Below are 14793 nucleotides of genomic sequence, written 5' to 3' on the forward strand. Positions count from 1 at the left end.
TTTCCTCGACCCATTGTTTGTGAACGTCTTGTTATCGGAGGGTATGAATGCTTTTTTGAAATATTGAAATCTAACAATATTTGTTTATTTTTGTTGTTTTCTTTTTTTTTTTTGCTTGGGATAATATAACTTTATATATAGAGTGTAATTTCATATATTTTATGAGATAGTGTGTGCGTATGGAACGCTCACTTTGTGTATAATAAATTCAAATAAAAGTCATTAAATCTTTCCCCTTTTCTATCGTAGAGATTGTAGCATATAATGAGAATATTATGCACAATTAAAGAGATTAACTAATAGCTCATCGTAATCGGCATAAAATTTTATCGTGGTTGCTTATCAAGCACGCAGTCAGTCACTCAGTCCTATAGCATTTTTATTCGACAAATTAACGAAAGGATGATGACAGAGCTTTGCAGCGATGAAAACGGATGCGCAAGTGTGTGCATGAATGTGTGCGCGTGCGTATGTGTGCGTGCGTTTGACAAGCGTAAATGATTGCTTTTCAATATCGATTTCACATCAACGAAGTGTCTAAATATTTAAACAATGATAATGGATTTCCTCCTTTTTATCTGCATTACTGTTCAAATGTGGAGAAGAACGACCGACGACGGGTTTACTTACTCATGTATGCACGCGTATGCGAATAAATAGATGGATGCATGTATTATTTGCGAGTAAAACACATTTGCATGACCTAAAAAAAAAAAAAAAAGTGTGCGTGTGTATGTATTATATAAAACTAAACTTAAAAATTCATTTAACTGTTTTTTTTATGCTCTGATGCACAGAATGCGCAGCAAAAACGGGAAGAAAAATAAAAATAAGCCAAAGAGACGACTGCTTTCAACTTTAACTTTGCTTTTATAACTGAAACTAATATGCAGTAAAAACATTTTATAACGCATGCAATCGTTAATAGCAGCAAACATGAAATCTTATACAATTTAAGAAAAAAAAAAAAAAAAAAGTTTCTCGGTATTTGTATGACAAAGAAAGCAGCAGCAGCAGCAGCAGCAGCGTATGAATCATGAACTTAAACGACGTATACTAAAGTTATTTTTCATCGTTTATAACAACTTGTTGACTTCTGCTTAACCAATCTGTCCACCCCCCCTTATGCAAAAATTCTTGGCTTTTGCATTAAAGCCAATCATTGATGAGTTAAGATAACTTTCAAAAAAATTAAATTTTTCATGTGATACATAAACGGAAAACTTTCCAGAGATCACGCTTAGAGATAGTAACTTGATGATGCAATTTGCGGGTGATTAACAAACATTCAATCTCAACGTTAGGAGACAGTCGTTCAATTACTTAAAGGTAAATAATAACGAAAACTGTTGTCGCCTTACTTAAGTGGTTGGCGTACCGCTTCAGTCGCATCCAGTCGATTCACTTTATGAAAAATAATATCGATACTATCGTTTTATGACTTGATGGTTTTCGCTTATTTTCGAATCGTAATAAGTTTTTTATTTGTTTGCATATTTAACAAATTATTTGTGACATCAACGATATACGAATAACAAGGCAAATGCAAATAAAGAAGAATAAGAAGAAGAAATAAAGTAAAATGTCAAGTAAATAAAAGGGAAAACCAAAGAAATTCTACATGACGGTCCGCATGAGTAGCCGAGTAGTTGAGAATCGCTTCTGCCAATTCGGTGTACGCTGCTTCAAATCTCCGTGCGGTAAAGTTTACTTTGGTTGTACCTGTAGCGGGTGCTCAGTCGGTAAGCCAAATCAGTCATCGATTGACCGCATATCCACTATGCTGTAACCACCACTTCCCTACTTCTTTACTTCTTTCTCTTTCTTTCTGACTGGCACAGCGATACGTGAATAGAGCATACCAAAAACAAAAAAAAAAAAAACATACACACACATTCTTTACTTTTAAACTCTTTAGATGACGAAACGGTTTTCATATCTACCACAGGGGACATATAGGTACATCTGCCCATCTGTCCGTTCCTTTGAAATTCCGACCTAGAACGTTGCTGGAGTGGCAAAGCAAGCGCCGTTTTATGGCTGTCGACGTCGAGTGCGCACTCGTATTAACCGTCTTTTTCGACAGTATAGTTTTGTGAGTTTATATAAACCGATTGCTATCGAGTCGAGTGAAATCCTTTTGCCCGGAATAGAAATGACGTTGTATTTACAATATCGCTGATGTATGAATGATAATAAGAAAGAGAAAAGGAGGAAGATAGTAAATAATTAAATGAACAAAGTGAATTAGTTTTAATTTATATTTTCCTTGAATTAAATTTTTCTAATTTTTCATTTGTTCCCTTAATATTTCCCGAACACATTTCCTTTTCTTATTATACATTTTAAGGCGGCAGAAGACGAAAGCATCGAAAATAGTTATTTGCTCTTCCCAACATTTTGAAAATTGCGCCATTAGCAGGATTCGAAATTTTATAATGATATTTTGCTTAATTTCCCCTTTAAATATGCTACTCGACACCAACTTTATCGTCGTATGGCTTTTCTTTGGATAACCGTCAACCCGACGGTGGATTCGACGTAGATATAAATCCAAATGCAAAAATTAGCTTCGAATCGACTGATCCCCAGCCTGAAACTTTTTGTTGTCGCCTTCATCAGGTTAAGCTGTACAAAATTTCAGAACTGATTACTTTACGATTTCACAACTTGTTGCTTTATTCCGATTTGTTAAAGTGTACATTAATATGCATATTGGAATAGATCCGAGGCTACGCCAAGTTTATGCGAATGACGGTTTGATATTTGTAAGGAATTTGAAATCAAACATCCACTCGAGATATATATATAATTTTTGAAATCGAAACCTTATACAAAAAATGCACGTTTAGTGTGAGAAGAAAAGAAGTAAAAGCTTGAAGAAGGTGATTCTGAATCGGCGTAATGAAAGTCGAGTCTATCACAAGTCTTTTTTCGTTTTCCATACATCCGCACAAACTTAATATGCGCTTAATTTCATATGCTCATCGCTGGTTACACATTTTTTCCACTTGTTTGACATTCTGCGGACGCGCCGCGAAACGAACTGGTGCTCTTCTCAAATAAGCCAATCATTGACTCGTTTTGGTACATTTTCGTAAGACGTGAAGCGCTGCTCAACGATACATGACCAATCGAAGCACACAAGCGATAATTGGACGGAGTTTAGCGCGGGCTACCATGTCTCAGGTGAATGCTTCCAACGTATGGCTAATCGGCTTTTCTATATGGACGAATGGGCGGATGTCATGCAGAAAAACACCTCTCTGGTTCCGCTAGACACAGAGCATAGTTCTCCCGCCAAATTAATTCAGTCCCGCAGTTGATATGGATGGTAAGCCCATGAAAGTTCGCGCTTGGGATTCTCAAAAAAATTCGCTTACGATGCAAAAAAGATCACTCGAGCAAAGAAAAGCTGCTGTCTACAGGTGCTCTTTGTTTAGCATGGAACTTGTCATTGTCGTTGCTAGAAGATAGGGCTTTTGCGTTGCCGCATTTGCTGGTATTACTAGTCCCTATTATTATTGTTAGATTCCTAAGCTACAACAAAAAACACACTAATTCCTGTTTCTTTATATATCAGACTTCTTTGAGTTAAAATCGGTAAATAGCTAACATGAATCGCCCACTGATCCACTCAAGAGAAATTCGGGAATTAAAATTTATTAATTTCTAATTGTTCACTTAAATCAAACCTTAGAATTTGGTCAGTTCGGCCAGGAAACGCTCTTTTTCTTAATCATATAAATAATCAAATAATCATTTCAACGATCCGTGGCATTAATCACTTCGAAAAGCGTTCAACGTTCGCGAACTCTTGCTTTTCTGTAAATATTTAAACAATAAAACTATCATCGCACACATAACATAGGTTATCTAAACAAAGGCTCAACCAAAATAAATGAACAAAATAAATAAATAAACAAATCAAACACGATTCAAACAATTTAACAAAGTACTTATTATCATGCAAATGAAGTGAAACTTTTACATTTCATGCGTCTCTCTCTCTCTCTCTCTCTTTCTCTCTTTATACAGTACTTAATATGGAGTTTTCTCTGGATAGGTTGGAATGCATTTTTAATATGTTTTTACTTAAATGTGGGTACATTGGACAAAGTAAGTCTTATTCAACTTCAAAAAAAAAAAACAAAAAAAGAAAGAATGGATTTTAATTGAATTATTTTCTTTGTTTTAATGAATTTTCCTTGGACAACAAACAGGATAGTGACTTACTGAATTTGGGCACCGGTAGCGTGTCATGGTTTGAGGTGAACGGTTACGGCTGTAAGCCCACATATCCCACAAATTTTACCTCAGAAGATCCTTACCGTCCCATACGCCCGGAACGTGTAGATGACTGCTTGCTAACGTACGATTTAATCGAAGTCATACATTCAGGTGTACAATGTGCTCTGGCGGTAAATAATCCGTTTATTACGTTTTTAAAAATAATTTCTAAAATTATGCAAACTTTTCTTATCCGCAGCTTCTTGGTATCCTGGGAGCTATATTAATCAGCTATATATTCCTCGATGAAGATGACAGATGTAAGTACAAAATCCTTTTTCTTTCTAATAGGATTTATCTTATCGGGAAGCAAACAAAAAAAAAATAAATAAATTCTTTGCAAAAATTAATCTTTCGAGTATGTGTCTGTGCTTAGACTAGATTCGACAATACGTCGTGTACGTGTACAAGTATATCTAGTAAAATGGTAATGCTTTGTTGTTTATAATCGCTTCGGCTATGTTGGGCAATGACTTTTCGACTTAAAAATCTTTCATTTTCCTTTCATTGTTTTTGCATAAAAATTTTGCAAATCATTTGTTTCCATTGAAAAGATGAAAAGCAATGAAATGAAAAGCTACCGTCAGCATGCTGTTCTTCCATCCTGCACAGAATCTATATAAGATTTGGTAAACGTTTGTTGAGCACTGAAATGTACATTTCAATTTTAGCTTATTGGTACTTATATTCTGGGTTAGAGTGAAAAGTACGTAAAGTATAGCTATGTCTATAAGTTTGACTGCCGTCTTATTAAAGCCATGCTATACTGCCCTGAAAGTGTTGACTGAAGGAATAAAATTGTTCACTAATTTTCTTGTTATACTTCAGGACCGGTTTTGCTCGAAAACCAACTAAATTGGTTTACAAACACGCCCACTATCAGAACTGCTACTTCAGGTCTCTCTAAGTTGTGGTTTTAAGTTTTTTTTACTCAAACTTCTTTGTAAAGCTCGCAAATCAAATGAATCGGACCAAAGATTCAGCCAAAAATCTATGCATATATAGACCATATATGTATATTTACAGAATTTGCGGCCCTTTTTGATTAATTATAATAATAGCTAAAGAAGATCATAAACCACTATTTAAAGACTTGAAAAAATAGTATAAAGCTACGACTTAAAATAGTGTGCCTAGGAAACGTGGCGTTCCTTTCATATAATTTTGGCACCACTTCATAGATAATTGCTCAAAGTAAGTAAGAAAAATTTTAAATCACAATTTATAAAGCAATTCTTGTGAAGTCCAGGGTTTGAAAAATTGTGTCCAGGAAAAATTTCGTGGCGTTTCTTCCAAGAGATAATTTTGATAAAGCTAACCATACGCGCTTGGAAAATGGCAGTCAATAGACAGTTTAAAAAAAACCTTGTGAGATTTTTTAACTATTAAGTCGAAAGTGTTTGAAAATTAGACAGAACACCAAAAAATTTGATGACGCTTCTGATGAAGGGCTTATGAAGAAACTCGTGGTGTTTATGAAGAGGATGCTTTATTAAGACATAGGTAGCACGCAAACGGTTTGTTCGTTTCTGCGATCTGGAAATTTCGGCACTAAAAACGCTTTCTTTGAAGAATTGAGGAAGGCCGGCGCACTTCATCTTGCTGCTGCAATTAAACACCGAACAAAAACACTCTTAGATCATTTTCGGAAGTGTCTTAATGCTTTAATATCACTTTAAAGAAAAAGCCTATGAAACCCTCTACACGATTCACCTTTTCCATTCTATAGTGATGGCTTAATAGTTTTATCGGAAAAAATGAGGAAAAGTTATCTATCAAAATGATACATGAATGGCTCAAAAAAAATTTCATTTTAAAATGTAGGAAAAATGTGTTTGAATTTCGATGAAGAGGATCCACACATTCGGTGCAAAATGGTTCCACGCAGTTATTTGACTGATTTTCTTGAAATTAGTGAAAAGCATTGTGACGTTTTACTCGATTGTCTCAAGGAAACCATACTTTTGTTGCTTATTTCAAGCATTCAAGCTTCATCTTACGCTGGAGGTTTTAAAATTTTTTTTTTTAACGTTTTTAAGGCTTCTCTCTCATCACTTGACCATAGAGAGTAACGTAAATGTTTTCGATTTTTCAAAACTGGACGATATGATATAGATAGCATAGCTGTTCACTGTCATTTGGAACCATATACTCGATTAGTAAGTGATAGGTAATAAAAGATTCGGCCAAAATCGAATGGAGCTTTTTATTTTTGCTGTTTTTTTTCTTCTTTCTATTTGCACTTTTGTTTACAAGCCTCAAAGCCTGTAGACAAATGAACGGAAGTTGAATTTCAATTTCCGTTGACAAGATAAAGATTACCTTGACATAAATAAGCTTACGGTTGCTTATGGTAGCGTGGATGACGACTAGCACAGGCACACATTCTCAATGCGATTACTATCTTTGCAAAAGTTTGAAATGAAATTTTAATACTTTTCCCTTTTTTTTTTTCAATACCATTGCGAAGCAATATATATATATATATTTTTGTTTATTCATATACGATTCATTGAATATATTTCATTTGAACTTAGAATTTATTAAATATTTTGTGGTTACAGTACATTACAGTAAATATAAATATAAATATAAATATAAATATATATATATATATATATATTTGTAGATATATATATGTATGTATACGTGTATGTAGTTATGATATCGAAATTTATTTCATATAAATGCTATGGCTTATCCTCCTTGTAACCGTACATTGCATTTTGCTTTTACAAGCATTCAAGTTTATAGTTATATGTGATTATCATTTCATTGAGCGTAAGCTTCGAGTAAAGGGACATAATTGCAGCATGCACTCACTCATCTAATTAAGAAGCAAAGGAAAGCATGATGATTTTGGCAATGAATGTGTAATGAATAACGATTATGATTGGTTTACGGTTTTGTAACGGTTGTGTTGTAATTTGTATTTTCTAGGCGCATGGGTTGATCTCAGTTTCAATTCTTTGTTTGTTTATGTGTGTTGTTCGTTCTTTTGATTGTAAATAATTTAATCCATTATTTATGCTTTATACACATATATATGGCATGCATTGGTTGGTTAGTTGTTATTATGTACCATATAAGAGTTAATATAATTTTCTAAAAAGTTCCTAATAATCATATAATTGAATAAAGAAAAACATAAATGTTTTTATTTACTAATTATATACAATGATTATAAAAACAAAAACACTACAAAAAAAAAACATTATAAAATTTTAAATGCATTTGTTTGTTGCTCTTAATTGAAACTTTTTAAATATTCATTTAATATTTAACTAATTGTTTCTCTATTCAAAGTTATATATATGTTTTAGTTAGTTTTAAATTTATATATATGAAAAACATATTTATTATACTATTTTGTGTGTTAATTTTAGTTTTGTGTGTTCATTACAATTGTAAATACATATGCATATACATAGATATATTTTATAAACAAGGGGTGTTCGCAATATATGTTATGTTATCTCTAATAGATCGTCGCGTTCGTGTCGGTCATCTCAAGATTGCACTCAGCCAATAGTAAACAAAAATTTGCAAGAAACTGTGAGAGTCACGCATACGCGTAGACAAACGATTTCATTTAGCGCAGCATATTGGCCCATCCGAGCAATTCTCTTATATGTCGTCTATAACTAATATATAGGTTGTACGCGTGGTTAAGAGGTTTCCAACTGTTAATTTGTAGACATGATACGATTGTCGTTAGATGTGGTATATATACATATATATATATATATATATATATTAAGGATATCTCTCCGATCTCCAAAAAAGGTTACATATATTTGCGTGACCACAATCGTGGGAAATTTAACAAAGATGTGTGTCCCAAACAATTTAACAAAAAAAGAATGTTCATCTTGAATATTGGCTTTACTTTTTGATCAAAGTAAAAAATTCAACTTCCAGATTGAACAATTATAAATGCTGCGAGATCGCGTAAAATTATGAACTGAATTATGTACGATGTCCACGATGTGATGCACGTATGAATATATCTTCCTTTTAATTTGCAAGCAAACGTAATTCTTAGGTAGAGGAGCTCCTCTCTCCTCCTCTCCCTGATTTTTAAAGCGCCTTTACACTTTACAAGACAACAGGCGATATCTTAATACGCATGCGCTGAAAGATATGTGAATTCAAAATCTCTTGATTTTGCGAACAAATCAAAAGCACGATGTTGTTTACAATATCGAGATGGAGCAGCAGAAATAATAATCCGACACAGTATTCGAAAATTGGTTTAATGTAATGCAAAGCCTTAACGTTTATGAAGGTGTATTTAATTGCGAAATGAAAGCACTATACCGTAATTGAAGTCATATTTTTTATAAGCAATTGTTCTAATTAAAAGTCATCCCCACATAGTTGGTCTTTATGTGCGTATGGACGGATGCTCTGAATGCGAGTACCGTCGTGACGATTGTTCTTTGACAAAATTGGTTACGGTCGTAATTGCCAATCGCTATGTTGTTTGCCATAGGTTTAGCAATCTGTAATCTGGGAGATTTTGTTCCTATGTTTATAATAAATAATAAAGTGTTTGCTGAGAAGTTTAAAGAAAGTCATATTGTCGAAATGAAGTAATCACGACATTTCGCATAAATAAAGCCTAGTTTTCGCGCTGATATATAGTCGTTGGTGAAGTCGGTTAAGTCGACCATATCGCGCATAAGACGTTGGAACGGCTGAACGAATAAAATGAAAAACGAAAATTAATTTTAAGGAAGGCGAATGATCAGCGGCGAGAATTATGCAAATTCATTGCGACCTTCAAGTGTTGAAATAATGAAAACAAAGGCGCATTTGCCGACAAGGAAAGCATTGCTTTATCAAGACGATGCACTATTTCACATATTCGTTCTTGCGATAGCTAAAATCAAAAAATCGAAGCTCGAAATGTATTTTCATGTATTTTATTCATTGGACTTAACGCTTTCTAAATATGAACATATTACTTAGTGGTAAAAGGGTTTTCAACTATAATGAAGTGGAGTTTATGACCAACGGCAGTTTGGAGGAGCACTCGCGCTGCCTGGGGGCGCCTGGTATGAAATATTAGACCAAGCAGCATATCAGAAGTCGAACGACGCTCGTATACCACAAGGCGAATGCGCATTGGGATTAGTTTTATATTATTACTCCATAACTACTCCCCTCTTCTTCTACATGTCAATGAACAAGAGGAAAAACGAAGTTATAGAATATCTGTTAAGAAATAAAAAGACATCTTGTTTTGCAAGTTTTTGGAACTTCAAACGACTTGGAGGTAGACTGTTGGCGTTAAGTCCTGCTGTAAATAAGGCTATCTTCGTGTCTTCGTAGTGTTTCTGAATGAGCTCACGAATTGCTTCCATGAAATGCGATGAATAAATTTAGCTACAACCGGGATTGTAAAGCAGCTTAAATGTGAACTATTGGACAAGAGGACGGAATCGAATTTCTTAATGCATTTTCTATGAGAACATCTGCAACTATCTCTACCACTATCACTTTAAATCTTATTTCTGTTTAGAAAATATGTTTTATTTTTATGGGACTTTCTAGAAATCCATTGAGAGATGCAAAACCTTTGTAGGTATAAGTAGAGTAGCGACGGATGCTAACAAAAGACGCAGACGTCAGTATGACTTGAAAGGCTCATAAGGCTGCGTGTGTGTGCTTTGAGCTTAAACTCATTCACACTATGTCAGCTAAGTAGATACAAACTAAAGTCTTGAAAATGTCAAAGTTGTAGGGTAGATGGAAGTATTAATAGGTGTTGAAAAAATCCCTCTACAGAATCGCTATCAAGTAATTGTTTGTTGTTTGTATGAATCTAAGAACCCGTGGTCTTAATACCATATTTTGTGAATGCACCCTTAGAAAGTATTTTAGGAAATTTTCTAAAATTCAAAATTAAAAGATTTGAAATTAATTTTTTCAACGGAACCATTTTTCGCACTGATATCCGTATTCCTGGCAAGGCAGCAGGATATATTGGAAAAATCGAAATGTAAAATTGTAATCAAATATTAATTATTAATTCATAAATGTGTTGCTTGTGATGATTGCTTTAATGTCTTTTTTGTTTTTTATTTTTTATTTTTTTTTTTAATATCAAATCATAACTAAATACTCGTATAATATATTTGTGCGTTTGTATGTACTTGTTGTTCTATATATAATGTGTTGATGATAAAAGATTTGAAAATGTTTAATTGTAAAAAAGGAATTTATTGTTTCTGCTATCATCTTTTGTTACGTTTCATTCGAAAGCTTGGCCTTGAAAAACCTTCAAAGTTTTATTTTTTTGATTTATTTTCCTTTTTTTTTTCTTTTTTTTGAAAATATCACAAATGTATCGTTTGCAGTACAAGCTTGTTCGTTCGTCGTTTTTCAGTGTTATTGTCAAATTATTTATACACACAAACATACAGACACACTCATCATATTTATATATATATATATATATATACACATACAAATGAATTTTTGTTTCTTTGTTGTTGTTTAAATAAAACGAAACCTAAACTTTTTGGTTTACAGTCGATTTCATGAATGGTGATGCGAAGAGTCCCCAGCACACCGTGGTTCATCCAATGTACGTGAGCTATACAAGTATACCGACTTCGGCAAGTGCTACCATGCTATCAACCAGCAATAATAAGCATATTAATCATCATCATCTAAATAACAGTAACAGTAACAGTAACAGTTATCATCTCAGTACTCATCATGGCGTTATGCAAGAGCAAGCAAATTACTCACCCCAACAGCAACAGCATAAACTTCACCATAAGCTCCATCAATACGATCAACAACAGCAAAATTTTAGTAATAGTACGACAACAACAACTAACAGTAACAATAAAGCCATAAATAATGGCAACACATTTTTGATACACCATCACCATAATAATCATCGTGCTACTCCCAATAAGGGCACTAGTAGTCTAAATAGTGGTGGCCGCACCTATTTAAGCGGTGGTAGTTTGAATAGTCAGTTCAACGCGAACAACGGTAGTTATAGTAATAGAAAGCAACAAAAGTGCAATTACAGCAGCCGTAGCAATACACCTAACGCTAGCAAGACTAGCACATTAACTCATATGCTCTATAGTCCGAAACAAATGCGTAAAATAGGTTCGACAACGACAAGTATTTTTCCAGCCCCTACAACCACGGCCGTTGATTTAGCATACAAGCAATCATTCTACGATGACAGCACGGCTAAGGCCGATCATCAACTGTATTCAAATAATTCTCGTCATCATTTTTCGCCACACACACACACACCTACGCAGGATACGACTCCGTCTCTGTCTTATGCCTCTTTACAGAATTCGAATCAAAATTTGGTATCTAGCTTAAGTGGTTGCGGTGTTGCGGGAGGAAGTAGAGGTGGTAGTGCATGCGGTGGTGGCGTTAGTTCAGGCACTGGTACAGGTATGGCTAGTCCCTTAAGTAATAGTAACTATAGTTTAACAAATAGTTTGAATAACAATGTTACGGTGGGCACTAGCAACAGCGGCGGACATTTCGCCCGCATACACGGTAAACCTAAGCCACCCAAATCCTCTAGTTATAGTAGCTTCCTACAAGGTGGCAGCGGTTACAATAGCATCACCACAACTAGCTCCGGTAATCATGTACAACGACCTGATATCAAATACACGCAAATATCTAACAATGAACAACGTTTATCTAACAATATCGACGAGGCATACGAAGAAGATAATTTTTCATTGCAGAATTTCAAAACTGATGAAGGCATAACGTACGTACCTTTCACTAAGCCCACACCTACTCCTTTAACGACTAATAGTAATTATTTTATACAGAAGATCGAAGGTGATAATAAAAATCCTTCTTATGCTTCTATTGTTTCACTCAGCAATGAACAAAATTCTCTGAATAATAATAGCAATGATAATAATAATAAAAACAACAATAGCAGTAGTGGTAGTAGAAAGATTTTAAGTCCAAACAATAATAGTAATAATAATAATAATAATAATAGTCTTCCCTTTGCAAATGATAATGCAGGTATTTTACTAGAAAGGGGAGCAATTTTGCAACCAGCTTCTTTACAAAATCCGGCCATGCAAGTGAACATTTTGAATCCGGCCCAAAGAATACTATATCAACAGAATGGTTTACCATTTCATCCGGCTTACTCTCCGATGACATATCGAGCTAGTAATATACCGCGTCCCACAAATATACCATTGCCGACTATACCGGCTCAAGTGGAGGGAAATGAATTAATTTCACCCTCAGATTTTACACCACCACCACCGCCGCACAATCCGAAACCACATATTTTTCAACCGCGTTCGGGGCAAGCCCCATATCCTGACTTATCGCCCGAGGTGGCAGAACGATATGCTATGCCCACGCAATACGTGCCGCGTTCGCCAGTGGCTTCACGCATTATTCGACGTCAGCGCCAACAAGCCCAGGCTACTCAAGACAAACCTTTTGCGGTAAATTTTTGCGATCAGATACGTGATACACCGCCCGGTTATACAGACAATGGTTATAAAATTGCTCGTGCCAAAAGTCACGATCGTTTAAATAACTCACAGCCGGTTGTTCTAAGAGACAAAGAGAAGAGCACGTCACGTCCTGGAGAATCTACGCCGAATGGTTTGCAACAAATTAAAGATCTGGCACCGCATGTGAATCGTCGTAGCGGACGACGGGACGGAAACAAAGTAAGACCACGATCTTACTGCAATTCTATGACGGGGGGAGAGGGTGTTATACGTGTCAATATAGCTACGGATCGCGAGAATAGTATGAGAAATGAAGCTTTGAGTTATGCAGCCTAGACGAAAAAAAAAATAAAGTCTCTTTGCTTACATTTATTGTAAATAACTTTGAACTTTTCATATTGATCCTATCTCACAAGAGCACTTTTCACTTTTCATACTCTCTCTTTCTCTCTCGCTCGCTCGCTCGCTCTCTCTATGTTTTAAGCACCTACTCTTTTTGAGATTATAAATATTTAAATAAAAGAAAAATCACAAAAAATTCTCAATTATTCTAGACTTATAGACTGTGACTGCTGAACATTTCTGGTTACTGGTAACTTTACTCAAGAGAACTGTGTGTGGTTTCTACATAGTCCGCAAGTCGCATTGAGTTCTTCTTTCTCTAGTTCTTTATTCCTCTCTCTCTCTCTCTCTCTCTCTCTCACTCTCTCTGTATATTTTCATAAGCAATGCTGCCAAGTTTCAAGTTGCATAGTTCCTTTGCTGTGCGAAAAAGTAGGTAAACGTTTTTAAGTAAATTTTATAAACCTTCTTTTGTGTCTATAAATACCTACCTATATATATATGCGTGAGTAACTGCTGTGTACTAAAAATGTGTTGATTTGTTGAATTTTTAACTTTCTTCTTTTACATGTATATGTTTTCCTATTCAATTTTTTTATTTTTTTTATTGTTGAAATATTCATATTTTAGCACTCGTTTCTCTGCAAGAGAAATATGAAAACGTATTTCAAAATATGAAATTTTCAAGCAAAAAAAAAAAAAAAAACATAATTGAGAATTATTTTTAACGAAAAAAACAAATGCCTTGATAATAAAATATATATATTTAATGTTTCACATTATGTATTATATATTTATATATGTATTTGAATGGAATAAAAAATTATATTTACAATAAAAATATTAACACACACACACACACAAAAACATACTGGAGGGTAGAAAGTTAGCTAATCGCATTGATAGTGCTGAAATCTTATATTTAGAGTGGCCATGAAGAAGATAAAGACATAAAGTATAGATTAAGCTCAATCATTAGTAAGTGTTGCCTTTTAGTCGCTTAGTTAAAAAAAAAAAGAGAAAAAATTCGAGATAATATTCGGCTTGAGTCGAATTTTTCAATACCCACTACTGGTTTTTCTTGAAACTGCAAAACTCCTTAATAAATTGTCATGTCCTCCTTTAAGTATTTATCGACATACAGATATAGGATACTATGTTTTTAGAGAATTTTCCACGCAGTACGAGTGTAAGAAAAAAACTATATTTCCCTAAGAATGAATCAATTTGTCAATTTAATCGGAGATGAAATGCATTTGATACAAGTTTATTGTCGTTGACTTGCAAGGTTGATAGCGTTTATCAGATAAGCAGAAATTTATGTACAGAGCTTGTGGTCAGGATTGACAAGGATCACGTTGAGATCAACGCATGTACTATATAATATAATTCCTGTTGAGATGTTCTTCTCGGTCGCGATTACCATTTCAACAGAGATGAAATCCATTTGGCATAAATTTATGCTTACCGACTTACAAATTGATGATGTATATCAAGCTTGTGATAGGCATTGAGGGAATTATGTTAAAATCTAGGCGAATGCATATAACCTGATTCATTTGTCATTTGGACGGGGGTGAGGTCAACTCGAAAAAATTTTATTCTTACTGACTTGCAAGTCGAGGCCAGCATTCATTAGATAAGTAGGAAACCTGGTGGTAAGCATTGA

General features: G+C 34.4%; 1 protein-coding gene across 7 annotated transcripts in view; it reads left to right on the forward strand.

The window, feature by feature from the left end:
* The window catches only part of LOC119636804 (sodium/potassium-transporting ATPase subunit beta-1-interacting protein), a 66396-nt gene that overhangs the window by 47512 nt on the left and 4091 nt on the right, over window positions 1-14793 (forward strand). For 2 of the 7 annotated variants that reach the window (XM_038032438.1, XM_038032437.1), the window contains 4 exons: window positions 4039-4119; window positions 4224-4421; window positions 4490-4550; window positions 10831-13830. In XM_038032438.1, coding sequence (XP_037888366.1) covers window positions 4039-4119; window positions 4224-4421; window positions 4490-4550; window positions 10831-13118 — 2628 coding nt within the window. In that variant the 3' untranslated portion in view covers window positions 13119-13830. Of the gene's footprint in view, window positions 1-4038; window positions 4120-4223; window positions 4422-4489; window positions 4551-10830; window positions 13831-14793 lie in introns of those variants that run through there. The other 5 variants (XM_038032441.1, XM_038032439.1, XM_038032442.1 and 2 more) reach the window with 5 other exon arrangements.

This window comes from Glossina fuscipes, unplaced genomic scaffold (genome assembly GCF_014805625.2).
Source record: "Glossina fuscipes isolate IAEA_lab_2018 unplaced genomic scaffold, Yale_Gfus_2 28, whole genome shotgun sequence".
NCBI lineage: Eukaryota > Metazoa > Arthropoda > Insecta > Diptera > Glossinidae > Glossina > Glossina fuscipes.